This window comes from Gymnogyps californianus, chromosome 6 (assembly GCF_018139145.2).
Source record: "Gymnogyps californianus isolate 813 chromosome 6, ASM1813914v2, whole genome shotgun sequence".
NCBI classification, from domain to species: domain Eukaryota; kingdom Metazoa; phylum Chordata; class Aves; order Accipitriformes; family Cathartidae; genus Gymnogyps; species Gymnogyps californianus.
Window position 1 is genome coordinate 8,652,631 of NC_059476.1, and position 27,992 is coordinate 8,680,622.

General features: G+C 40.0%; 1 protein-coding gene across 1 annotated transcript; it reads right to left on the reverse strand.

Annotated features, from left to right (window-relative positions):
• Positions 1-1,110: 1,110 nt before the first annotated feature.
• Positions 1,111-27,928, reverse strand: LOC127017823 (pancreatic lipase-related protein 2-like). Its single transcript, XM_050899114.1, has 13 exons — positions 27,893-27,928; positions 13,006-13,054; positions 12,027-12,181; positions 10,305-10,430; positions 8,650-8,784; positions 6,746-6,854; positions 6,005-6,121; positions 5,802-5,924; positions 4,800-4,918; positions 3,904-4,033; positions 3,514-3,625; positions 2,263-2,430; positions 1,111-1,174 (listed from the first exon to the last, which is right to left on the reverse strand). Exons 1-13 carry the CDS (start codon positions 27,926-27,928, stop codon positions 1,111-1,113), a joined length of 1,443 nt encoding a protein of 480 aa, XP_050755071.1.
• Between the last annotated feature and the right edge of the window lie 64 nt (positions 27,929-27,992).

The following is a 27,992-nucleotide window of genomic DNA, read 5'->3' on the forward strand; positions in this document are numbered from 1 at the left end:
GGGACTGCAGGTCTCTCTTGGCTGAACCTCAGATCTGTGTTTAATTATACTTCTAATTTCATACAGGCTTGGTTAGTGTTTAGTCAAGGATACAACACTGACTGTTGTTCTTTTTTAAAAAAATATTCAGATATTTATACTTATTATAGATATGTTCTTAATATTGTATTTCTACTCCTATTTCGTAGCAATTTATCTGCCCAAGTGCTTGTACATCATTTAGCAAACATTGAGAAATGGGAGTGAATAAATGATTAACTTTTTCTTCCTATTCATTAAATTAGAGTTTGTTTTTTGTACTTAGAAAAATATCCACTGCCATGGTCTCTTAAAGCTCCAGGTGGCTCACTCATGCCATGCTTTGCAGAGCAGTAGTGTTCATTTTAATGTGAAATAGTCAATCCCAGGTTTTGCAAAGCCTGGAGTTATTCAAAGTCAGAGTTTCTCTCCAGGATTGTCAGTGGCCACAGCAAAGGTGTGTGTTTGAAATTAAACAGTAGCCAGGCGCTGTGATTCAGCTGTTAAGTTTCTTGCAAAGCAGGGAACACTTGAGGTTTGCCTTCATCTGTTGCTGCCATGAAAGTGCAACGTACAAAGGGCTGTTCTGACCCGCTGAAGAAATATCCTGGTCTTGTTCTGTTCCTGCCTCATCCCACAGCATCTTCTGAGGGCAGTGCTCTTGTGTGGGGCTGGAAAGTTTTGAGTAATAGCGTAGGCTGTGGAAAGGAGGTGCTTGGGACTGTTCCCAGCCCCAGGGGCGTGCTGAGGTAATGTGCTGCCTTGAGAGTGTTTGACAGACAGAAAATCCGTCAGATTATCAGTGTGGTGGGAAACAGTTCTTACCTTGAGGCACTGGCAGAGTAAGACTGTGCAGTGTTATAAATGGATTTTAGCACATATGATTTCCAGTTGCTTCCATAGTTACAAGCACAATAAACTTGGTTCAAACATGAAAAACATTGATAAGTGTGTTTGCAAAGAACTGAAAAAATAAAGGAAGCAACAGGCAGTTCGATTTTTGTTTTAATAGCCTTGTGTACCAACATTCCCATGTACAGGACCGATCGTTTGCTCAGCTGCTGGGTACAGAACAGTTATACTCGGTGACCTCTAGCAAGGTGTAAGTAACTGGGGAACTCCATATGTCACAGTTCCACGGCCACAAAAAGTTGACCTGGGAAGAAACAAATACGTCAGTCAAGATTTATTTATCTATTTTCCCACAAAGAAAAATGAAAGGTGATTAGCTGTCACCTTGAGGGTTGTTAGTTCCATCCATAATCCCACTTAAGCCTTCCTAAAAGCCTGCCGTACAGAATATTAGAATCTGCATATTAACAGTAACAAGGTGAATTTCCTTCTTTTGGGGACCAGCTGTAAAATCTGAGTTTTAATACATGAATAAAATTAATCTCTAGATTCACAAATATAAAGCTCTAGATAAGAAGTCAGAAAGGTGTCTTGTTAAGCTCCCTTTATTTAGGCTAGATGCTTAACTAGATTGCCCCCATCAAAGCTTTGCAGCTTTTTTTTAGGAGTTCACACTGAAAGGGATTTCATCAGCTTCTCTAAATAATCCATGCCAACGCCAAACTATAAGGAAGTTTTTTCCCTAATATCTAACCAATATTTCTTCTGTTGTAAAATACATCAATTAAACCTTGCCCTAAACCCAGTGGATATGTGGAATAGTTGACTTGACCCCTCACAGACAGCTTATGCATATGTTTTTATGCTCCTCTCCAGGCTTTTCTTTATTGAGAAACACATTTCCTTCAGCTGCTCTACGCAGATAGAGTTTTCTAAATCTCTTTTGCTATTTTTCCAGACTTCAGGCTGTGTGCATTGTTCCTGAAGTATACTCTCCGAACTTGAAAATGACCCTGCTTCTGGTTACAGTCTTGTCCCAATTATTCAAAATAGATTAATTACTCCCTGGATCTTCTATACAGTATTCCTGGTAATGCACCTGGGTATGAGACTTGCTTTATCTTGGTTTGTAATTGTTTTGCCACAGCAAAAAAAATATACATTCCAAATTATTCATTGCTGTATTCCTTTCCAGACAGTTATTCCCTGGTTTGTACTAGAACATTTGATTTTCTGGCCGAAGTGTAACATCTTGTCCTTGTCATTACTGAAATTCACATTGTTGACTGCAAACCATGTGTCCAATTTATTAAGACCATTTTCCAATCCTGTCTCCCGGAGGTTTTGCACTCCTTTCCCATTCCTTCTGAACTGTAAAGGGGATATACTTACCTATGTCCGTCTTCTCCGTGAATTATATTGACTGTTTCTGCTCCTAATCTTGCCCAAAGCAGAGTAAATATGGTTTTATTCCAGAGAAATTCAATTTTTTTAGTATTTTTTGGGTTAATTGCAACATCAAGGTATTTTGTATAAACTTGGTCTTGAGAGAGGACTCCACTGCAAATAGAATGAAGGCAGCAACGTTAAGTTTAATAGTTTAGAGATTCCTGAACTAAATCACATTCTCCACAAGATTTGGGTTTTCCCCTTTGTTACAACAGAAATTTGCACTTTTGCTCTTCTTTGCAACAGCACAGGACACTGGACCAGGACTCTGGGGTGTTATGCTCTGAAGAGGGAGAGGATGAAAAACAATACTGAAAACTTTGAATATGCATGTGGCAGGAGACCACCGGGATATGATAAGGGTGAGGCTGGGGCTGTCTCCAGCGCCCGAGTGTGCTGAGTTTTGCAGCTATCACTGCAGGGAGAGCTCCAGGCGAGGTTTTCAGGGAGAATTTTATAGATGAGCTGGGAACTTCTGTGGAGCTTTGGTCTGCACGTGCACCGAGGATGGTGGGAGAAGGTGTGGAAGCGCTTGTTTCAGAGCAGGTACAGAAGACAACGGGAGCTGCTATTTTGGTACTCGGTGGGATGTGATATGAGCTGTGAATGAAGCTCACTGGCCAGACTATATAAATGTGCCATTCATACAGTAGTGATGGCTTTCAATATATCCTAGGGAGGAAGGAGGTATCCACTTTGCAAATTTGATAAGTTCAGGCACAGGATTGCCTTGCATGAGATCATACAGCAAGTCACCGGCAGAGCAGAGAGTCTTGTCAGCACGTGGAGTGAGTATGCTGACATGTGCGATGCCATGCTAGCATGGGAGTGGTAGTGCTAAAGCACGTATGTAACGGGTGAGCACTCTGTGAATTACGTGCATTCCACACGTGTAAATCTATTTTTTTTTTTTAAGAGCAACTCAGAGAAACGTAGCACTTCTCCTGTCAAACTGTATTCCTCATTGATTGTAAAGTCACATAATTCATGGAAAGGAAGTGACTTCCATTTCCTTTTTGCCACCGTCCATCTGCCCTCATAGGTCTTATCTATGGGATAACTTTTTTTCATATCTGATGTTAAGTAGAACATCTGCAACACAGAATAAGTGTTTGCACTGCTTAAATATGTGGAAAATGTGTAGATTAAGGTTAGCAGCATTACATGCTGTAGGAAAATATTAATTTATCTTACCTGGCAATTTCATATTCTTTTGTGTTCCCCTCTGTGTCATGGAAAACTAGGTTTATGTCCCCCTTCATTTTCTTTACACCAGACAGTTTGATAAATACTTTTTGTCTCCAAGCTGCATAAAGAAAAGCAAAATAAAACTAGATTGTCATTGATGTGAGAGATCTAAAAACGCTAGTATACTAGAAAGTTCTTTTTTTTCCTAACTGGAATTCATTCGTGTTAGCAAATGAAAGACTCGGTGAGCTTGAATTTTGATAACTAATGTAGCATTTTTTGTCAGAGATGTCAGCACTTGTTTATAGAAGCAACAGAGGTTGCATGGCTGTAAATCACATCAAGGCAATCACTTTTCAAACATATGATCAACTGTAACAAACCTCCTCCACTTACTAGCAAAAGGTGGGTCTGCTGCTGTATTTAAAAAATACTTTTGGTTTACCCTCTCCAATTTAGCTGGGAATCTGTCAGCATAGTGGCCCATCATGGGACATTCCTCCTGGGAACACGGGAAGCAGTCTCCCTAGGGAAAATGAGAGCATCAGTTAATGAGGAGTATTTTTTTTCATCCTAGCTCTGACAAAATTAAGGCTCAAGATGCTGTTCTGATCTTGCAAAGCTGTGGCAGTGCTGTATGTTGTCATATCTTACCACCAAAACCTGATAAACTTGTTTCAGATAACGGCTTCGGCACCCATGCATACCAAGCGGGTGTGGAATGAGCAGGTTTAATACCTGTGTGGATGATGGTCTGAAACTCACTAGTTCAAATATTTTTCAGCTAGAGTCTAGGACAAATAGCCAATTTTAGCCTCCCAGTGGAAGGGAACTTGCGTGCATCCGCTTTGCAACACAATATGGGGGAAAAAAAAGTAACATCATTCATAAGTGCATTTATTTAGCTGCTCCAATCAGTGCCCAGTGTAAATTAGAGAAGAGTCAATGATTTTGGAGGCTCCAAATGTCTCTTCTTCCAGCCAGGAATTAGTAGGGTAGATACATCTAACCTATGTGCTCTTTGCATAAAGGTTTAGGGTGAGAATTGTACAAGGTTTAATTTTTTTTCCTATTTGGTGATATCATCTGTGCTTCAGGATTCATTTTCCAGAGCAGAATAGTTGATGGAGCCACTGTGCGCTGTGCCTCACTGCACGGTTCCTCCTCGCAAACCACACCACAAGAGCACAACCACCGGCATCCAAGTGCTCTGTGCTCATAGACCTATCATGAGTGCAGAGACCTGGATTATTTTCTTTACAGCTCACCCATTCCTGGGCTGATATACTTACTGACTCAAAGGATTTGTACATTTCACAGGGATATCCAAGGTATCCGGTGGGATAGAGGATACTTTCAAAATAAAACTCATGGCTGCGTGAGTGATGGCACCCCCCAACGACTGTAGCATCTGTTGGAACAAAGTTTATGAGCGTCTGTGAAATAACCTCCTCTTCTCCTGTACAGGAGTTGCACTTGCCTCACCATGGAAACAGCCGAGGCACAGAACAGAACAGCAGCATGGTCTTGTAATCACTTTTCATCTGAATTTACACACTTCTATTTGCAGTACCAGTTACTGTTTTTTCTGCGTTTTATCCGGAGAACTGTGTGCCAGTTACCCCGAGATTTCAAGTGACATGCATTGGTCTGCTATGGTGTAATAGTCCCTTTTAAGAAGACAGCCTTATATATATACATATATATGAGATGTCACAGCAAGATGACATTAATTACAGTTTTAAAAGGCTTAATAGAGCAAGGAGAATCCACTGGCCTTCTGCCAACCTCTCCAAAGCCTGTGAAGAGAGAGAAGTCTCAGGTGGAGAGGTGAGGCACGTACAGTCCCTGGAAACACTGAGTGCTTTTTCCTAATTCATGCCTTATGGGTGTCGGATGCTCTTTGCAGCATCTGCAAGAAACCAAAGGTGGTGGTGTCATGCCACAGGTTTGGTCATGACACTGGCCTGTCTCAGCCTGGAAAACCTCCTGCTGGGGTTGATGGACTTACAGACTCTTTGTTCTCTGCCTTTTTGTGTTCTGCAGGTCCAAATTCAAATTACAGAAGCAAAGCTTAGGCCTGTATTATACCTCCTTTCCCTACAGTGTTCCCTGGGGAGCACTGTTCTGATCCAGCCTTTATTGTTTCTTATTTCCTTTTCTAATGTATGAGTAAATAGGCAAAAATCAATTTTGTTTTGCTGTTTTCTTCCAAACAGACAGTTACTTTCACAGTTCACATTTCAGGATTGAATGAAAATAAAGTACTATGCATAATGGGAATGTATGTTTACCTGCAATGATAACTTCAAAATCGCTTTGTTTCATCTCTGGAATTAAATCAGTGCATCCAGGCATCACAGTTCCTCCGTTTGGGTAAAAGTCCAGGTGACCGGTGGTGTTATACATTCCAAGCCCTGTGATACACATATGATGATGTCAGTGTCTTGGTGACATGCCCATCCCTGCAGATATTTACTTGCACATGAACACTTACCTATGGCAGGAAAGTGAGCAGCATTACTGTGAATAACATCAACAAAGTTTGCATCTGAAGGATCCAATCTCACCTCAGGAGGAGTACCTTCAAAATAGGGCCCAGCAGGGTCTAAGCCTAAAAACCCCCACATTTATTGGTTGAGGGAGGGACAGAAGTGTTGCACATGTTAATATGTCTTTTGCCAACTTACAACATCAGATATTCAGTATGGCATGAGGCATGTTGAATAATAATGATGTGAATTCTAAGCTAAACTGAAAAAAATGCGCAATAATATGGTTTTGTGAACCTTTCTGCAAACTTAGTCCAAAAGAAGTAAAATATTCTCCAATAGACTATGTAATGGCACTGTATTACTATGAAGAAGGCATTTTATTACCTGTGAGCTTATTACTGGCCTGTAAAGCTTTATGAATAGTAAAAACAAAGGATTCTTGGTATGTTGCTTTGTCTCTGTGTAGGGCTTGATGTAACCCGGTGGATGACGGTAATGTTACAAACATATTAACTATGTTTGTCCTTCCACTAAAGTCTTCCACTAAAGAGTTTTTAACCTAACTAGAGAAGGAAGATGTAATAATTACCCTTGTTTCTGAGAAGCATAAAGTTTGCCTGCTCTTACGCAAGGTGTCTCCAGCACTGCCGATAATTTAATTCCAGTCTACAGACGAGTGTTTTACAAGTTTTGTTCCTTTAGAAACATGCTATGTTAACTCTGCACCTCGGTGAACAGCCTACCTGTTATCCGTCTGATGCCTCGGATCCTTCTTCCCGCCTCTCCTGCAGTATGTGCTCCCAGACTGTGGCCAATTAAATGGATTTCGCAAGGGGAGTATCTGAAGATTTTCTGATCATTAAGGTGGTGGTGGTGGGAGACAAGAACACAGGCTTTAAATAGCAAGCAAAGAGCGTGTCTTACATTACGGGCCTTTGGGAACATCTAGACTGACTTCCTGCATAGCAAAGAGGGTATGAGTTCCTTGAGTTAATTATTGTTTAAATTACACTAAGACTTGATAGAAAATGATCCAATCTAGAATTTTAAATGCCTAGTGATGATGGATTCACTGTTGTAGTGTTGGCATGCGGTTACCGTATTCAGTTACCGTTGGTGACAAAATATGAACCTTCTTTCTCATTTGGATCAACCCCTAATTTCATCTTCCATCAAAATGATCTTATTTTTTCTTTATTTACTCTGTAATAAAGCCCTTTTTTATCACATCTGTTCTCCACATGTCTACTTAGAATATGTGTTCATATCACTCAATAATATTTTCACTGACAAGCTTAGGTGGGGTGAAGTTCATTCTCCTCTTTGCCAAGTGTCACCTGTACGAGACCTACACTGCTGAGATATTACACATGCATCAAAGGTGGAAACAGAGATTAACCAGCGTGTAGGCTGCATGCAGGGGACACATTTCATTCAGGGATTTGCTGGGTTTTGTAACGACCAAAAGCAACAAGGATTGGTTGCTAATTGCTTGAGGTTTTTACACTAAGTTTTGTTTTGTAATATGCGTGCCAAAATAAAAGCAGTTCTGTACTATTGGCCTGTGTACCTTTATTGTTAGACGGCAGATTCCTCTGAATATGTTTTACTGCAGTACTTCCATTTACAATGCAGCTTAACTTTTCCTAAAGTCAAACTCCAGAATTTTGTAAATTGGGGAAAAGAAAAGAAAGTCTAAGGATCATTTATGCATTTTTGTAACGGAAGAAAGAGAGGCCTAGACTGCAAATGGTGCAGTAATAGAGGTAGTAAATGAGAAACTGAACCCATCTTCAAGTGACCTGGGATTTGTACACAAAGAAGAAAGATACAGAAGCAAATGTGTGAGGCTAGATATGAGTTTCCTAGCTAGAAACAGTAGATTGTACCCCAGCAGATTCTGGGGAAGTGTTCTTTGACACTCAGGTGCTCGCAAAGTTGGCACTTCGCCTTGCGGGCTCGGAACTCTCTCTTGCAGCACTTCTAAGATGAACGCCTCCTGACCAGGATCAAGTCCATAGCCAGGCAGGGTTCTGATTTTCAGCAGTTCTAAGTACTCATGAGTCTTTCTGAAGTCAGCGGGAAATGCTGATACTGTTAAATTTTGCAAGTGAGCAGTTCTGCGCTACATGTGTAAATGTGAACACTTGCCTTCAGGAACATGGAGTTCACAACCAGTATGCAACTGGACAGTTTACTGTGCCTGTAGACAGCAAACGTGGCATTATCAAGTGAGCCACCTCCTGCTCGTTTCAGTGGTGCTAAGCTGAGATACTAATTTACTTCTAGCACACATATACAGTGCTGGCAAAACTCTTGGAAGCACTGAACTCGTAGGCCTTGCCTCATTTCCATTGAATGCCTTCTTGCCTGTATCATCGTAGGGAAATGTTGCCACCTACTGGTCTTTAAATTAATTGGCACCTCTTTTCAACCACATTACCTTAAGTTGCGTCTTTTGTGGCTGTGAGAAGTCCTTACAGAGTTGGTAATTAGTATAATTAGCTGGATCTCAACTGCATGCATTGTACAGCTCTTCCTAAAGCACTGGCTGACCATACTGGACAAGGTTCAAAATCAAAGCAGCAGCATCATAACCCCACTACATCCACTTAAGGATTGTAGGTGGTAAAGCTGTGTCTTTTACCTGTAAAGTTTTTATGAAATAAGCAACCTCAGCCCCAATCACACGGATGTTGTTCACCGCACTGACGTAGGTGCCTTTTGCACCTTCTTTCCAATCGACAGCAATGCAGTTGATATTTTCCACTTCCAGTAACAGCTGATGTGGGAACACATAAAGCAAAGTATTTAAGGAAACAAAATAACAGAGATTCAACTTAAATCAGAATAAACATTGAAAGGTAATATAATCATGGAATTTCTCATTCCTTACTAAACAGGACTCTTCACTGTAGCCCGTACCACACTGAAACACGCATCTTCTTACAAAACAGAATATAACAAGCCATTCATCCAAAAAGTATCAATTATGAAAGACCTTAATAAAAATATTTTACTTTATAAGCCATTTGTATACATATTTGAAATAATTTGGAAAAGCCACACAACTGCACAGTAGTTTCTATGTGCAGTATGTGACATTCTTTGAGGGATGTTGGTAGTTTAACTGAATAGCATAGGAAGTAGACTTATTTACCAAGTGCCTTTAAAACTGAGAAAGTCATGTCAGACTGGAAAGGTTTGGAGTAGAGTAGAAAGTTTCTATTTCAGCAAGGAAAGCTAATGCGTTGGTCACTTTGGTACTGGTCACAGTCTTGCAGAAATCAGTGATTTTTCCACTGGAAGAATCATGTATTAAAGTCTGCAGTTGTAGCTTTCTGTGACTAAGGCTCACTTAAGGTTTGAGAAAGAACAAGGAGCGGAAACAAAAATTTTGGTTTTGAGCAGAATCAAACATGATAAACAGCTGAAGGTAAACGACAAGGAAAACAGAAGCTTGAAGCAATAGTGCATTGAATCCTGGACTCCCTCCTCTCCTGTAGGCACCGTACATTTGTAGTGTGGAGAGGCAGATAGAATTGCTGTTTCTTTTCAACTGAAAAAATTAGAAATTTAATATTCTAGATTAAAAGTTGTCATAGATTTATGAATAAAAATAATGCTGCAGATCTGTGACTTAGCATTCAGTGGTGGTCTTTTTCTAGCTTGTCCTTTTCCCTGCCAGCGTGGAAGAAGCAGAAACTAGAGCAGATTTTGCTTATCTATCAGAGGCAAGGCTGTCATTGACGCAGTACATTCTGCTGATTTTGTGGTAGCTTCAACATTTCATATTTGAAATCTTTTTTTCATTGCACTCTGTAATCAAACAAAAAGGTTTTGGTTTTTTTTTTTTTTAATTTTAATAACTGAATACTGGTGAACCCAAATAGTATTTGGAGACTGAAACTTGAACTTTACAACTCAGGAAGACCTTTTGACTGAAGGACGGTTCAATTGCTCCTAATGGGAGTAGCAGTGAACTGGTGTGTCTAATCCGATATTCTGACACCAGTGTAGAGGCTGGGGACATCTGTGTTCAGTTTATTGCTTTGATCTGATCTGTAGGCTTTGGGGATGGAAACTCTCTAGAGAAGCATGATGTCAGAGATGACCAAGAAGCCTTGACTATGCTGCATCTTCCAGAGTGGGAACATTTTGGCTTTTGTGAAATTTACTTCTTGGTTGGTATCTGCTACTATCTAATGAATTGCAAAATGGAAGGTGAACATTAGCACCTAAAGGATACTGACAGATTGTGGTTACAACTGGTGATGGAAATCAGAGGATACTCTCTCATACCAAGCACATTTCTACCACCCAGCCTTTTTTTCCAGTGCTGCCAAATCCATGAATGATGAAGGAGGTGTTCCTACGTGAGGACAAATGTGAGTTTCGGATGGTTGAGGAGTTTATCGCTGAGATCACCTGCGTGTTAAAAAAAAAAAAAAAAGTTTTATGTATTCATACTTTCAAACACTTAAAAAAAGTTAGCTAGGTCATCCCCTCTGTAGGACTCAAGGGACTACTTTGAATGGACAAAGTCTGTGATTTTTGGAACTCGGGGACCCCTGTATCTCGCCTTTCTCAGTTCCACTATGATTTCCAAAGAAGTTGTGCCCATGTGGTTTCTGCTGCTCCTATCTATTTTGCTTAATGCAGGAAGAACCCCCTTATGTGGAATACGAAGCAACCTAAAAGGGCCACAGCGTCGCACCATGCCTGTTGGCCTGAGTTGGACAAGTTCCTTCAGAGAGCAGCCCACCAGCTCCACATCTCCTGGTTCAGCTTGCCCTTTTACGACCTGACCTTTGGCTTCAATGTGCTGCTCTGCATCTAAGTAACAGCTTTTTCTTTTTCTGGATAGGTGATGTTTCTATGCCTGTTTTTGTCATTAGCTACTCCAGAAAGGCTGAAAGAATTTCATGCAAGAACTGTGTGCAATAGGGATGAAGCTGATCTTCACACTTTGCTGCAAGCTTTTTAATGATATATTTTCCTTTTTCTTTAAGAATGATATCTGAACTGTCTGTATTGTTTTCAGACAAATACACGGTCTGTGATGTGAGCTCAGGGAGTTTGGGTGTGGAAGGGCTGTGCCCTAGATTATAGATACATTTAAGTTTAGTGGCTGGGAAGTAGTGCAAGGTGGTGTTTGACTTATTTTATCAACAACAGAAGTGCTGAGTAACCTGCTGCTGGATGTATCTTGTGTGCTCTCATGACCCTGCTCTACAGATTGTAAAAGTTTATTACAGGTATAACTTCTCATCTTTAGGGAGCCTGAGTTGGATTCTCAGCGTGGCAACCAGGATTGCTGTAAGCCATGATGTCTGCAACAGCAGTGATGGCATTATAGCTCATGCCAGAGGAATCCTAAACATCCCTGTACAGCTCAAGGGACACTAGGTTTGGGAGCCTGAAAGGCATTTAGCACCTTCATAAGCATTTGCTGAAGTGATGTGGTCCCAGCTCCTGATCTTACAGGTTCCTCCACATTGCTCTGCTCGGTATTTCAGGGCATAAGCAACTTGAGTAGTTCTGTCTTATTTTCAGAGTGCAGAGAGACAGGTAAGAATGTAAAATCACTCAGATTTCAAGGTGGAATGTGGGTTTGGAAATTGCATAAAATCAGTGGTCTTCAGACTTTTATTTTTAAAAGTCACAATATCTTCCTAGCTCAGCTTCCCCGTAAGGCAGCAGTATTTGCTGTCCTATCTGAATACTCAGAAGGCTGTTTATTTGAACGAGTCTTCAGCTTTCCTCAGAGACCTAAACACATGCAAAAGGTAGTCTGCCATAACCCATATCCTTGTTCAGGAAAATGCCAGGAAATCTGTTGTGTCCTACAGTTCATTCACAGCATTTTTTTTCATGCTTTACCCCAAAGTACATTCATTACTGTACCTTCAAACTATCTTCTTACTCTGACTTGTTTGCCTATGATGACTGACGTAGACTTTTTAACAAGTTCACAAACATTCGTAGGTTTAGTCAGTTCCTGAAGTTAAAAATAAATGTCACCTGTGAGTTATTTCCTGTTTCTCTGGTGTAGAGAGAGAAGCTGATGTTCATATGTTCTGGAGAGTCAGGCAAACCTGTCAGAAGTCTCCCTGGTACCCCAGACCAGGGTGGGTCATCTGTAAAACAGCCAAGCCTGGGGTAGCAAACTTCTTTACCTAGAGTAGAAGAAACAACTTGTTTATATGTCGGACTCTCTTATGCTTGATGATGTATTTGAGGCTACAACAGTCTGAAGAGCAGAAAACTAAGGATTTTGTTTTATGATTAATTTTGAAACTGAGATTCATTCTTGTTTCCCTCATGGATATTACCTGAAGCAGATAACACAAGGGGAGCTAAATAATTTGAGGATAAACCAAGTAAAGACCCAGACACTGTTATGACACCATTTTCTAGGCTTGTAAAGGATTAATTCAATTTCTTTTAAAAAAAGTCTTTTAAGAAGTGCGTGTTAGAATTGCTCCTGCATGCTTCCTACTCCAAAGCATTGTGTCTCTGCTCGTAGGAATAAAGGATATCTACTCAGTAACCTTCTACTGTGAATGAAATGATTATTTCTTTCAATATAGTAGCTTTTTCTAGATCAAATGGGTCTCTTGCTCACTTATGCTCAACTTCTATGTTTTAGCACTGTCTGTTGTGCTAAGCACCCTGTTGCTGAGCGGTTCTTTGTATACAGTGGTCATGTAAAGACAGCTCGTGCACTGTCTTGATAGAAGTAGGACACGTGAGACTGAATTTCTCTGTGAATTTTCAGCACAGAGTTATGTCTCTTGTATTCTTAATAATAAAATTTAAACAGAGCAGAGCCTTTTAGCATTAGTTCTGTGCACAGTAATAGACATTGTCATACAATGACAATGACCCACAAATCATACTGCAACTTCAATGTAAAGGAAAATACCAGTCATCATCTCCTATATATTATTTAATCTGAATTCACCTTCTAGCAGTAGTTTTTATAGATATAGTGTCTCACCTGCTACTGTGCCAAGGAGATAAAATGCAATAATCCACATTCCAACCACCTAAAGCAAATTAAATATACAGGTTAAGCATTTTATTTAGTGATTTGTCCTTTTTAAAAGAGTATAATACAAAGAGAAATGTAAAGACCTGCACCTGAAAAGGAATAACCTCATACACTGGTCGATACACACTGGGGACCCATCAGCTGGAAAGAAGCTTTGCAGAAAGAGACCTGAGGGTCCTGGTGGACCCCAATTGACCACAAGCCAGCAACATGCCCTTGCAGCAAAGGCAGCCACTAGCATCCTGCATTAGGAGGAGTTTTGCCAGCAGGATGAGGGAAGTGATCCTTCCCTTCCACTCAGTTTTGCTGTTCATTGCATTTCTTGCACAGCCAATGCTGCACGCAGTTTGCTGAGGGAGTGAATCAGATCTCAAGGTCCTGATTTTTGCCAGCTGTGAGGAGATAGGTGGGAGGTGTGGCAGAACAAAGCGATACCTGTAACTTGGTAAAGCCTGCATGCTTGACAGCTTGGGTCTCTCACTACAAGAAAGACATTGAGGTGCTGGAGCGTGTCCAAAGAAGGGCAATGAAGCTGGTGAAGGGTCTAGAGAACAAGTCCTGTGAGGAGTGGCTGAGGGAACTGGGGTTGTTTAGCCTGGAGAAAAGGAGGCTCAGGGGAGACCTTATCACTCTCTACAACTACCTGAAAGGAGGTTTTAGCAAGTTGGGTGTCGGTCTCTTCTCCCACGTAACAAACGATAGGACAAGAGGAAATGGCCTCAAGTTGTGCCAGGGGAGGTTTAGATTAGATATTAGGAAAAATTGCTTCACCAAAAGGGTTGTCAAGCATTGGAACAGGCTGCCCAGGGAAGTGGTTGAGTCACCATCCCTGGAGGTATTTAAAAGATGTGTCGATGTGGCACTTAGGGACATGGTTTAGTGGTGGACTTGTCAGTGTTAGGTTTACGGTTGGACTTGATGATCTTAAAGGTCTTTTCCAACCTAAATGGTTCTATGATTCTATCTTCAAGCTGTTTGTGCTGCTTTTACCCAGGGCTCTTTGCATTTATGCACCTTCGTATCACCGACTTTATTCAGATTCCTTTCCTCTACACTTTCCTTACTTGGCTTTCCCATGGCAGGGGTTTGATATATTTCACCATTCTCCTCCCCTCCCGTTTGCCTCATTCACTGTTCTCAATTTCCACTTCTTCTAGGTGTTTCCTATGGCACCTGCCTCCCATTTTCAACATACTGCTTTTCTTGTAAAGCAAAAATTTCGAGCTGTCACCCCCGGCCACTGAGATAGCTCATTAGAAGTAATTAAGAAAAAATGGTAAATTTAGTAGGTATAGTCTTGCTATGTGGGAAACTGTCTCCAAGGGATATTTTTAGAGATTTGGCAATGTGAGAAAGCTAGGAAACCAATGCTCCAAAGGTCATTGACGTTACCAAATGCTCTTGGAAACAAACAAGAAACAATTGGGAATTTCACAGAATCTGTCCTTGAAGCTTGTGTGTCAAATGTCAGAGAGGAGGCGTATGTGATCCACCGATGTGCTTTTTTTGGTGGAAGTTGGATTACTTGGCTGCAATGACATGGTTTCCTAACCAAACCAAATGGGATAGGTCAGAGTGCAGAGAGTGTGTCTCTGAGCATTCTCTAATCAACTCTGAAGTCCCTGTGTGGTAATAGCTCGTTCTTTATGTGCTAGGGCAGGGGAGCAAGGCTGAATATCTAAGCAGTGAGCTGGAGTTGCAAAGTGCAGAGCTGAGAGGAATAATGAAATTTCCTTGGAAATACAATTCTGTTCCCAAGTCTAATATATCTATTGATGTAGTTACCAGAGAAGAAAGCTAGCTGCTTGAGGAGAGTGGAAAGCAGAGAGGAAGTCTGGGAGTGAGTAAGAGTAGGAGGGAAAAGGACCAGGAGTTATTCTAAGCAGCTGGTGACAGACAAGCACAGAGAGGTCCTAGCTTTTAGCCAAAAGGAGCACCTCCGTTCAGCTGGAATATCTGTCAAGAAGTACCCATCATCATGATGAGAACCTGATGACAGTGCAGGAAAATCACAGAAGATGTGGCTTATCAGATGAATCGGAGAGCTTAGTGGGATTTGTTTATATTTAATACAGAGTTCTCACACTCAGGAGATGTATAGTCCGTGTCGGGAATACTACAGCAGGAAGGATAGTATAATTTCTTTTGAGACCCCAAATCTGAAAGGCAGCTAATGAGTAATGATTTTAGAAAATGTGGGAGGTTGTTGCCAAATAAAAGCGATCAGTAGTTTCCTTTCAGAGGTTCTTCCTTTGAAGGCAGAAAATAGAAATGAACATGTAGCTAGGTAAGTAATGGAAGATGCAGAAATTTTATTTTTTAAAATTTTTTTATTTTTTGTGGAATGTTGATACATTCTGTTATTAGGAGAGGTGTAGTTTGTGTAGGAGACAACTTTTTAGTGGATAGGTTTTCTATGTTGGACTATTTTAACTTAATGACAAATATTGCAAAGAGGTTAAGAAATTATGTCGTTGTAAAAAGACTTGAGGCAGCATACACTTTGATGGGGGAAAATTCTTTCGCTGGGCATTTAAGAGGCTTAGTGCTGAACAAGAGGAACTGGAATGACTTGTTTGTGAACGTGATCTCAGCCTAGCCAGTATTGCTGGCAAGAAGGCTGCTGAACGCTGAGCTCAATTGTTATACTCAATGGACAGAGGACATGCACTTCTGAAGCAAAACCCGCACTAAATATTTCCAAATTGCTGTTCAGGTCAGAAAAAAAAATATAAATTGCAAATATTCATAGACTGACATCCTAATGTATAAAACCTACACTGGAGCAGTAGTTGTCCTTCACAACAGGCCATCAAGTCACCTTCTGGACACTGTTGCTCAACCTGTGATTCATGGGCCACTAGTGGATGGTTTGTGAGATATGAGAAAGTCTGCATAATGACTGTCAACAGTGTATTTTTAAGTCCCACACATGTACCCACACACCTTCCTCAGGACATGCACACAAGCACGCACACACAGTCTATTAATGAGAAGCAAGCCCAAATCTCAGGGGTTTTAATTATCAGCATTTTTAACCTAATAATCTCACTGCAGTAAATAGATTTTTTTTTTAATTTAAAATAAGGTATGTTCTTTATCTCATTGCTAAGAATTTTACTCACCATTCTCTTATCACGCTTCTTATCTCTTTCCCTGGTGAGCAGTAACAGGATACAAAACGGCCACTGTTTTCTTTAATGAAGATTAGGTAGCTTTATGCTGAAAAAAAAAGTGATAGAAAAGAGATTTAAAACCTACAGGCAACTTGGTGAAGTGAAAGAAACTGGAAGAATACAAGAGGACGAAAAAGGGGAATATTGGTAACTGGGAATTAATAGCTAGAAGTCACACAGATTTCCTAAGGAAAACGGCAATGTCAGCATGTACATTTATGGCCAGTAGAATTAAGACATGAATTAAGAAGGAATATTTCATGCATGGAAGAATTTAAAAGATCCATTGTTTTTGGTCCATTGCTAGATAAAATGGAGCAAAAGGCAATGATGCAGCTGAAGTGAAATGTTTACATTTTTCTTTTTCTCTCTTTACCAAAACCAGCTGATGTTGTTCACACCAGAAAAAAAAGTATTCATGATGATACTCTGTTCAGACAATTTTAGATCTGCTGAAGAACAGCTGCTGGAACTACATATTTTAAAATCATTGGACTTTGGTAACTCATAGCTGAGATCCTTAAAGAAAAAAGCTGTCAAAAAAACCTATTGACAATTTTTTGTTAAGTTATTTATTAGTAAGAGAATTCCAGAGTTGTGGTTTGAAGAAAACTCATATGCTAACAGGTAAGAAAAATAGGATGAATGACCTGAGGAGTTTCAGACCTGTGGCGTTTCAGTCCAATATCAGCCTGAGGCAGAATAATGAAACTCTCCACAGGATACTCAGTCAAGAAAGAAAAATTGTGAAAAACTATTAAAAGATTAAGTTGTGTAATTGAATTCAGTTACATGACATGACAAACTAACATGACACTCTTATAAGATCAACATTATAAGTCTCATGATACTCAGATTTTAATAAGATCTGTTCTGCTACTTGATATTTTGGTTAAGAAATTAACATTATATACATGCACTATTACAACAGTTAAGTAGATTAAAAATTAAATGCATGGATTAAGTAGATTAAAAATTGAGTAATTATCGCATCTCAGACTATAACGGCAAAGAACTAGAAGGCAACTCCTGGATTTACAAATACAGTTCTCACCACTGTGCACCATCACATCACATCATGATCAAGCTGTGATCATGGGTTTTTAGCTGTGTTTTTTGACCCTATAGTTACTCACTGCTCATGATGCATCATCACTGATTAGGGTTTTAGAGGAATCAGCTCCTGGCATTACACTGCATGCCAGCTTTCAACACTGGTATTGCTGGACATGAGCTCATACTGAAAAAAGTACTGACATCTAGACTAAGGGATTAGTAAATAAAAAGTACAGGTCATGAATGTTGGATTATTTTTTATTGTTTGGGAAAGTAAATGCTGTCACACTGCAAATCGTACTCACAGAATGGAGGTGAACATCTGAGGAAGCAATAACTGAAAAGGCCTTTGAAGTCTTGCTAATGTATTACTAATGACTTTTGAAGTGCCAAGGAACTTGTTAGTCTTTGTTTCCACATATACAGTTGGGAGAATAATATTTTCAGTATATATATTGTATTCAAGATATAGATGGGGGTATTATTTAAAGAGTATAGAGGTTTCATTGGTGCTGCATGCACAGTTCAAGAGGGATATTGAGAAAATGGAGAAGGTTGAAAGAAAGTCTTCTTGGATCATCATGAGAATGGAAAAGAGGGAATGCAGAGCAAGAAGTGAAGAGAGGACTTTTTAGACTAGGAGTATGAAGGCTTGGAGTGGAAATGGTTGTTCCCCAAAGATATAGTCTGAGACCAGAAGAGGAGCAGTGACACTTAAACAAAGCAGTAGTGGTGGAACAAGAACTAGCTATGAAAAAATGAAGCCCAGTGTGTTGTCCTGAAATAGCCATCCAGCTGGAGTCACAGGGAAAAAAACATAGCTAGTTTTAAGATGGAGTTTTATCACATTTTAATGTGACAGTGAGAAGTGGCATGGACAAGGGTCGATGACCTAGATGGTGCCTTCCACTTCTTCATCCTGTGTTTCAAAGAGGCCAAATGGGAAGTTAAAAGGTCACCTCAGCAGCCTATGCTGAGGTGGGGAACAGCCTTTGTTAGTATCATCATGTTCAAAGCAAGCAGCGGTAGAGCAGGAACAGCTCCTTCTGCAGTAACAATGTGCAATGCTAGCTCTTTTGCATCTGTCAACAAAGCTAAGCATGGCATCTTCTGTCCCTTCAGTCTTATGCGGTCTTTCCAATTTTCAGGTCTGCTTTTCCCCATTCAGTAACGAAGTTTAAGTTCTTTACCTTCTTTCAAGTCTTTTTAATTTTCACCATTAATGGTTTTTTTTCCATCTTTTCTTGCCTTACCACTCCAACCATGCTTCCTATATTTCCTGCACTGGCACTGTTCTTAAACAGAGAATATTTCTGTCGTTTCTGTCTTTCCAGTGTTTTATTTTAGCCTTTCATATTTTTCAGTAGTTTGGCACAGCGCTCAGTTAACGGTGTAAAGGCAACACAAAGGAGAAGCAGCCCTCCAGAGTTTAGCATATAAGCCTTGGGTATAGAAGTTACATGTTAGATTTCCTGTTCTCTCAGCAAATTCTTGCATGGCTTTGAGCCTGAGGCTTTTAGAGAACACTTGCTACTTGCACACCCAAGCATTTTAACATTACCCAAAATGGTAAAAGAAACTAAGGGGAAAAAAAATTACAATAGTATCTTTAGGCCTCATAAAGGGGATCGTGTACATATTTACCCATATGTAAATACCTGAAAGTACACTATAAGTTTTTTTGTTTGTTTTATTTGAATGGTGTTCAGCTCATTCTTTACAAGTACACAAAGAATACCATCTTTTCTAGGCACAGTACCTGTTCGGTAGCTCAGACACAGTATTTGTCCAGACTATCAAATACTGAAAACTGGCGTGCACAGTACTGGATAAAGTGCTGGTGATATGGTGTACTAATTCAGGCAGCAGAGTAATTGGTGTAGTTCATAAAAGACTTAATTTCATCTCCAGCTCCTCCCCATAAACAGCCCATAGTAGAGTCCTGATTCCAGATGAAGGCTCTTTGGCACTGCTTCAATACAAACGAGTAATAATAAGTAAAAGAGTGTCTTGGCATTAGCCAGTCTCCTTTCCTGCTGGCTCACCAGCTTTTTGTACGGTTAAGTTCTCCAGGAGGAAACTGATCTTAATTGAATAGCTCTGAAACCCACAAATTTAACATTAGATAAATCGATTTTGTTGTGGAGCAATGATGTCCAGAATCTTTTGTAAACTTCCTTCTCCAAACCACTCAAAGGAGTAACCAAGGTAAGGCAGGGCTCACATATGTTGTCTGGTCTGAGTATCTACTGACCTCTTAAACTGAATCTGAGACACTGAACTAGGGCATTAACCTGAAAAAATGACTCAGAGTAGTGATGCAAGTTCTTTTCTTGAGGCGTTCAATGTGGGAATCGCTCCAATAAAAGGTTAGTAAGTATGCAAAGTTGTACATATATTTGTTCATCATTGGAGGATGCAGTAAGATGTGGGCTCTTAAGGTGTTTAGGTCAGTTGCTTAAAAATGGTGAACAATGCAAACAAATTGCAAGATAATAGTAAAGAAAATCTATTCAATATCAAGTCCTTGGCTTCCCACTTCAATCTGCTCTGATTTTCTAAATAATAAGATTCTCACCTCGACCCTGCGCTGATATTCATATGTTTAAATTTACAGAGACAATTATGATGATTTAATCTGACTACAAGCATCATAAAAAACTCCAACAAACATGATTTAGTTTTGGGAGGTGGCTGTGCCAATTCTATGCTAACCAGGAAGCCTTCATCCGACTTGCAGCCACCATCTGGCCACTTGTCTGTCTTTCCAGGAGGACCTTCACTGTTCCTCTTCACAATTAGGCTACTGTTAAATTTAGTCAACTCTAAAGACCAACACTATTTTCCTTTTACCATTTCTGAAGTGCAGAATAACCCTTGCTGATTAGTTCAAGTTTCTCTATATATGGTAGTCTACCAAAATACATCTCGTTTGCCACATTCATTCATATAACAGCTCTGTAATTCTTCCCCACTTCCATTCTCCCTTTAAATTTGCAGTGCTCCTAATAATGTTTGATTTTGTAGCCTAATTTATCCTCCTTTTTCATTTCAGCTGTTGTTTTTGTTCTCATGCATTTTCCCTTAAAAAAAAAAAAAGTCCAGATTCCATGTGAAAATACTGTCATTTTGTTCTTACTTTAAAAACATAGGGATGTATTCAGTCTTAAATTACCTTAGCCCTACTGAACCCACCCTATTTTCCTAGCTGCATTACATTATCACAGGCCAGAAATTCTCATCTCCTACTGGGATTTCCTGGAATTGAAAAGTTTTAAGCCTCGTAGCTGCTGCCAGGGTCTCCTCAGGATCACTCTGAGTGCTGCTGTTTGCTTTTTGCCTGTTGACTCAGACCATACCGTTCAGCCTGCCTTTTTTGAAACAGGAGTCCTTACAGTCCTCCAGCCCCAACCAGCAGTTAGCAAGGACGCTTGCCCAAAAACCCTACCAAGTTTTCAGCCACTTACCACTCTGAATGCAGACAGGGTTGCTGCCTCGCAAGCTCCGTTCAGCCAGCTCCCTGTCAAATCCTGGTTGCTACTGGCTCTTTTCACTTGGAATCAGTCCCATGACGGTGGGTGCGGACCTGCCCACACGGCTTCTAATTATAGGCTTCGTGTGGGTGACTGAGAACCTTTGGAAGAATGATACCCTTATTGCTGGATATAACAGATGTTGCCTTTTCTTGTCTCTCATCGTATCTAATTCATCAAAATTTTCACCTCTTAAAGTTTTGTTATGGGTTTGAAGAAAAGCAGGACGAGGCCATTTGAGCCCTCAGAGGGGTTACTGTATGTAACATTCATAACAGTCAACGTGAAATGCTTACCTGAGTTAGCCAGTTATCGTAAGCTCCTGTTACAGGCAATGGGCTGAGCCTCCTCTGCGGGCAAGTTCAGAACAGGAGCTTAATTTCGCTGCTCTGTGTCACCCGCTGGAAGTCACCAGCTATCTGTTTGTTATCTGTCTGATGTACATGCCCTGTGGAGCAAACCTTTGTACATTTTCATATGATCAAGCCTGTCTGTATTTTTTACATAGAGTGGGCTAACTTCTTTTAAAAAGGAGGCAGTAAGAAAAGATTGTGTTACAACTTAGGGAGAATATAGGTGCCTGAGCATTTATTAGCTTTTTCTAATGAAGTTACCCAAGCTCTGTCTACCCAATACCATTTTGACTAATCTATGTCCTCTTAGGCCATGTGGGATTCACAGATTAGGTGGCTCTGTACCAAGCTTTCTCATCGGTTGGCATGCTCTGAATATAACTGGCATCTACTGACAATATTGCGATCCACTTAGAGCAGAGAAACCACAGCCACTTTCATTCAAAATTGTGTCGGGAGGAGGAGGATAGGGTGATGATAATCATGTCATTCTTCTTTTTCTCTGTAATGGCTTCGTGACTTGTCCATCATGTAAGTCCCAGGTTCTCTTCTGTGCTCTGGAGGTTGTGGGTCACAACTATGTCACAACCCAGGTCTTTCAGTTCCTGGGCAAGACCTCAAGTCACTGCACTGCTATCTACAGGATGGGTGCTGCCATAATCACCTGTTCAGGCAACTGTATAACACCGACTGTCATCCTTACACAAGGAGTGATTCAAGTGCCTAAGGGCAGGAAGTAACTTGGGTTGAATCTGTGGTTCGTATAAGAAGACAATTTGTGGTCTTGAGATTTGTGCATTGCCTGAGAGAAGATGTAATTTCAGAAATAACACCAAAAATATGTTTTTCCATATGCTGAGCTGTACATAATGCACTCAGCCTGCTAGCCATTGTGAAAACCAAGTCAAGAGTGTCTGTCACTCCTTGTAGCATGTGGCATATACATGAATGTTCTGAGTCTGGTTCTCTTTGGTAAAGTGGTGCAAGCCTGTGCCATATATGATGATAATCATTAGAAAGAAGTCTCAGAGGAATCTGGAGGAAGCAGTGGCTAGTCAGTGACTGGATCTTGTATTTAATTACTGGTTACACTGAAGACACATATGTAATTTCAGATATGACAGAACAGATCTAGCTAGTAAGGAATTATCTGCAGTCTAGTCTATGTTCATTGACTGGAAGATGGAAATTCGGCAGCAGTTATGGGACCTGTATCTCCTCAGAACAATGTAGCTCATTAGATAAGTCTGGGGAGGAGTGAAGTTGGGGAGCCATGGAAAAGAGATAAGGAATGTCATGTGCCCCATTTGTCAAAATACTGGCATGTAAGTTAAATGGAAAGCAGCCAGTGAAACTAGTGCCTCTATTAATGAAGAAACACCCTCAGAAATTGCTGAACATCTTTGTGTGAAAATCAGACCCCTTTGAAATATTTTTTTAGGGAACCAGGATTGCTGGATATGCTCAAATATTTTGCTGTACTTTCCATAGAGTTAGTTCTTTGAGTGCAAGTGTTGAAACAGTGCCATCAAGCCCCCCCCAGCAGTGCAGTTACAAATTGAAACAAAGTACACACTTGCAAGAATACCTCCAGGGACAAATGTATGAAAATAGCTGAAAACCGCATTTGGCAAGAATATAAGTTTACTAACCTCTTCAGTTCACTTTTTGATCTGCTCTGTATGTTAATAAGTGGCAACCTGCTCGATACAGGGGGACCATATACATTTCAACACAGAGTTTCACTGTCGGTGTATTTCAGAGGGAATACACAGTGGCGCAGATTAAATTAATGTAGGTCAGTATGACAAGATGGAATTAATAGTAAAAACAATTTCTAGCCCATGTTGTAGGGTTTTAAGGTCTAGCTTCTTTTAGGAATGGTCAATTTTTCTGGGTCTGGTTTTATGTCTTAAGAGAAACAGTAGGTTTTTATGGACAGTAAGAAAAGGCTGGCTTTTGCAGTTGCCTCTGACAATATGCAAGTGAACACATCCAGGTGGTTTTATAAATGTCAGCTTGAGAATTATCAAGGACATAAATGCATTCTGATAGTAGTGGCCTTCACATAGGTAGGAAAAAGAGGATCAAAACACTCACTGAGAATCACGTTCTCCAAAGGAATCTCAGCAACTGTGTTTCAAGTGTAGCAATACATAAATTACCAAGGCTTTCATAGAAAGATAAGTGAATAAAATTGCATAAGCAACATTTTTGTCTCTCATTTCAATTTTAGATTGAAGATGGTTAATGAATTTCTTAGCTTGGGTGGAGGTCATCTGGAAGTAGCTTTGTGTATTCCATCCCCTAGAGAACTGATAATACGTATAGACAAAGACCACTCACCTTCTTGGAGAATGTTACCTTTAGTCTCTGAGTGGCAGAGCCATGAATAAAAGACTTTCTTGATATTTCTATTGTCTAACTCCAATGTGTTCATTCTGGTCAAGTGAACAAATCTTATATTGAATAGAGGCAAAACCAATTTGCCTTAGTGTATCCTTTCCAGTATTGTACAACAGCAACAAAAAGAATATTTTGGAAATGACAAATATTTATGACCTTCCATAATACATGCTGCTTGCTAATTAAATCAGTCAAAGCAAGCAAAGATAATGTTAACTTCTGGTTTTGTGTGCTGGAGACTTATGGAGCACAATATCATTTAAAGGAAATAACACAAGCAGAGAATTTTAGAGCAAATGATGAAAGTAACCGAAGACGGAGAGGAGTCAGTAGGGACAGCCAGGCTTTCTTTACAGGTAATGGGCAGAATTAAAGGGAAGAGGGTGAAGTCCATTATTCTGAATGCTTAATCTCCTATTAATGCTAGAATATTAAACTTATTTGAAAGAAGCAGGTGAAATAAAAGGGAATAACTGTAGATCTGCCGTGGAGATTGAAAGGCAAATGCAAATCTTTGTGAACGTTTAGATCGATAACATAATGGCTCTAACCAGCTCGGACACAGACCAGCGGCTCAGAACAAAGCTAGCCATCTAGGACTCTGGACATCTCCTACATTCGGTCCCAAGCTTTCCTAGTGTCAAAAAAAGGAAAAATTACAGGATGAAAAGGGGAGTGACACCAGTGCCAGCCTGTATTTTCACATCTTGCTTATGCTTCCGGTGTTGCAAGACACTTGCCCCATCCAACCTTGTGGTAGCTAGGAGGAGAGGTATGTTTTTCTGCAGCACAGCAATGTAGGCGTGCTCTGTTTGTGTGAGGGTTGGTGATGATGCATGTTCTGTCCGGAAGTTTTTAGATCTTTGATAGCTAAAGCTAAAGAACAGATTCTTGGCTCTGTTTTATCTTGGAAATATGCCATAAAAATAGATTTGGGCATGCTATCAACTTCTGCTTCCTAATTATTGGAAACAGAATAACTTAAAGCAGCTTGGAGACTATTTGAAATTACAAAGTCCCTGATACCGTGTTACTACAAAAGAAAAATAAGAGAGCCACAAGTTTTGTAGAGAGCCCATGTAGGCAGATTTGCTGATAGGTCAGTGAGCAATTGTTTACCCTCCCAGTGGCAACTCCAACCCCAGTCAGCTTTGCTTTTGGAAGAATAACTTATCAGAATGCAACTATGTAGAAAAGAATTAGCTTTTCTTGGGGAAACAGAAGCCTGAAGAGAGAAACAAAAACTGATAAAAAATCATGTGGGAACACGTGAAATACAGATTACCTAGAGAAGAAAAAAAAGCCTGATATATTTTTACCTGGAGAAAATTATGGCATTTCCTGTGGAGTTTCTATAAGGAAAGATGCTGGCAAGTGACTGGCCTATAAAAAGATATAATCAGAAAGGAGATAGTCTTAAAGGCAGAATGAAGGCACTGGGGAGGCTTTCTGTACAAGAGCCTTGTCAAGTTTCATCTCTAAGAAAGATGAAAGACCAAAATGGCTTGGTAGGCTTATCCCTGCAAATTTGTGGTTCATTTACAAGGATTTTATCAATGTGTTCTAGGATATTAGAGTAGCATAAAAAAATCAGAGAAGTCACAGAAATAAAATAGGTAGGATCAAAAGTGGTAAGAGAGATGACTGCATAAACTGAACGTTGAGGTCTCCGCCTATTAGTTCTATTTAATTAATTTTTATTATTCTTATGCTTTTGGTTCTGGCCTCACAAATATTTATGAGGGACATTTTGATAGGCTGTGCTTTTTGGAAAGAAGAGAGTCTGCTGTGCTATGCAATAGAGTACTTTATTTCTGTTGACGGAGAACTCCAACAAAAATAGTCCTTGTTTTCTCATTAGCATACCTGCATGTATCACTTTATGACAAGCATACGTTTTCTCCTAAAATCGTTTTTCTGACGTTACATATAAAGTAAATACAGATGATGTAAGTGGAGCAGAGAGTTAGTATTTTGGATTACTTATTATTGCTGTTCCCTTCTTCTATAAAAGATTTAAGAGATTTATTTGTATGTGTGTTTGTTTTACCTTACCCCATTGCCAAAAGAGTGTCAAGAAAGAGAAAAGGGACAGAGGCTGAATGCTTTGTAATGGCTTTATTAGTAATTTACCTTTGGCATAATTTTTGTAGTGAACAAATGCTTAAGGAGTATTAAATGAAATTTGTATTGTAATTCTGAAGCACTCACAGTGTTGCAGAATAGTTAAATAACATAAAAGACTGAATGCAAATCATAACATGTCCTTAAAAACCCTAGAAAAATGAAACACATTTGATTTAAAAAAAAGCTACCTTTCAACATGACAGCCAAACATATCAAATGGTGCATCTCACTTGACATTTTAAAGATGCAATTTAAATTGTTCTAAAAAGCTGGCTTACCTTGTTGTGAAAATAAGAAAGAATTACCTGTTCCAGTCTTTGCCAAAGGCAGGTTGTCCTGTGAAATATCAAACCCTTGCATTTTTTGGACTGGCTCCATTAATACAAAGTGATAATATCTAAAGGTTTCATACAAGTAACAATTTTAATTTTTAAATACAGAAAGAAACAGGAGGAAGACTATTTGCTACCAGTAACACAGCTGCTGTCAATGGTTTTTTTTTTCACCTTTAGCTCATAAGAATAAATCTCTCTTGCTCTGTCTATAGGTTATAGATGCATTAGCAAGGAAGTGCAGTGTTGACATTTACTATACCAAAGAATGAAAATTAACTCAAGAAACAGTATATGACAAAAATGCAAAACAGAACACAAGGGGTAGAAATTAATGCAATATTTTATTTTTAGCTGAACCGATTGGGTGAGAAAATGTGTATTTTTAAGTGGTCTAATCAGCTGAACCACATTTATAGCAGAAGTCATCAGCCCATACGAGCTGTCATGTTTTGGCAGAACGCTGTTGAAATAATAGCTTAAAATTAAACAAAATGAAAGCTTATATTTTTGAAAGTAGAGAATATGATTTATTATTCATAAAAACATCAAATCAATTTTTAGAATTACAAAAGTGGCACAGCCAAGTATGGAGGCAGGAGGGGATGGGTGTCCTGGTTTTGGCTGGGACAGAGTTAATTTTCTTCTTAGTAGCTGGTACAGAGCTGGGGTTTGGATTTAGTGTGAGAATGATGTTGATAACACTCTGATGTTTTAGTTGTTGCTAAGTAGCGCTTATCCTAAGCCAAGGACTTTTCAGTTCCCCATGCTCTGCCAGCAAGCAGGTGGGCAAGGAGCTGGGAGGGAGCAGAGCCGGGGCAGCTGAGCTGAACTAGCCAAAGGGGTATTCCATACCATGGAACGTCATGCCCAGTATATAAACTGGGGGGAGTTGGTCAGGAGGGGCAGATCGCTGCTCTGGCATCGGTCAGTGGGTGGTGAGCAATTGCATTGTGCATCACTGGTTTTTTCCTCCCCCCCTTCCTTTTTTTTGTTATATTCCTTTTCATTACTGTTATTATTATATTTCATTATTACTATTGTTTAGTACTATTTAGTACTATTTTAGTACTATTATTTTTTACTTTAGTTATTAAACTCTTCTTATCTCAACCCACGAGTTTTACTTTTTTTCCTTTCCTCCTCCTCACCCCACTGGGAGGGGAGAGGGGGACGCGGCTGCGTGGTGCTGAGCTGCTGGCTGGGGTTAGACCACGACAATGGGCTTTATAGAAGTCTTGAGTTCAACAGGACATTGCTTCCTTCTTGAGAAGTGATGGCCTGCATTGCACTCCTCACACTGCTGTCTCATGTCATTAAATCCGGTGACCCGATCCAGTGCCTGGCCCTGCTGCACACTTTTTTGTGACCCTGAGGAAAGTATTTACATTCATTTTGCTTCAGTTCCTGACTGTAAGAAAGGGAAAATAAGTCATCCTTTTTCCCTCCCTGAGTCTCCTTTATTTGTGCAACTCTGGTGCAGAGCGCCATGCCTGATTTATGAAGGATGTTAAAGATGGTGTAATGACTAGCTACAGGTATTTCCCAACTGCATAGAAGTAGTTGGGGGCTTGTTTTGTACTTCTCCAGGGCAGTGCAGAAGAGGGGAGTCCCTACTTACTCAGGAAGGGGGTCTTGCCTAAGGAGTTTCCCTAAGGGGTAGAGGAGGATGGGTTCCCTGCTCGGGATGGTTGAGATGGTAAGGGTACTGAAGCAGTGAGTCTGAGAAGGCAGACAGCTGATTTGTCAACTTTGCTGCCAACCTCCTAAGCAAGCTCCTCTGGCAAACTTCATAGGAGGTGACTGGATTCTGACATCTCAAACTCATTGCCGCATAATTTGAAACTCACCTGTTCGTCACTCGCACTTAGCCTTGTGTAACGCATCTCATTAACACCTTCCGGTAAACCTCACTGGAAGTATTCTGGAATAGCTAGTTGTTAGGATGGG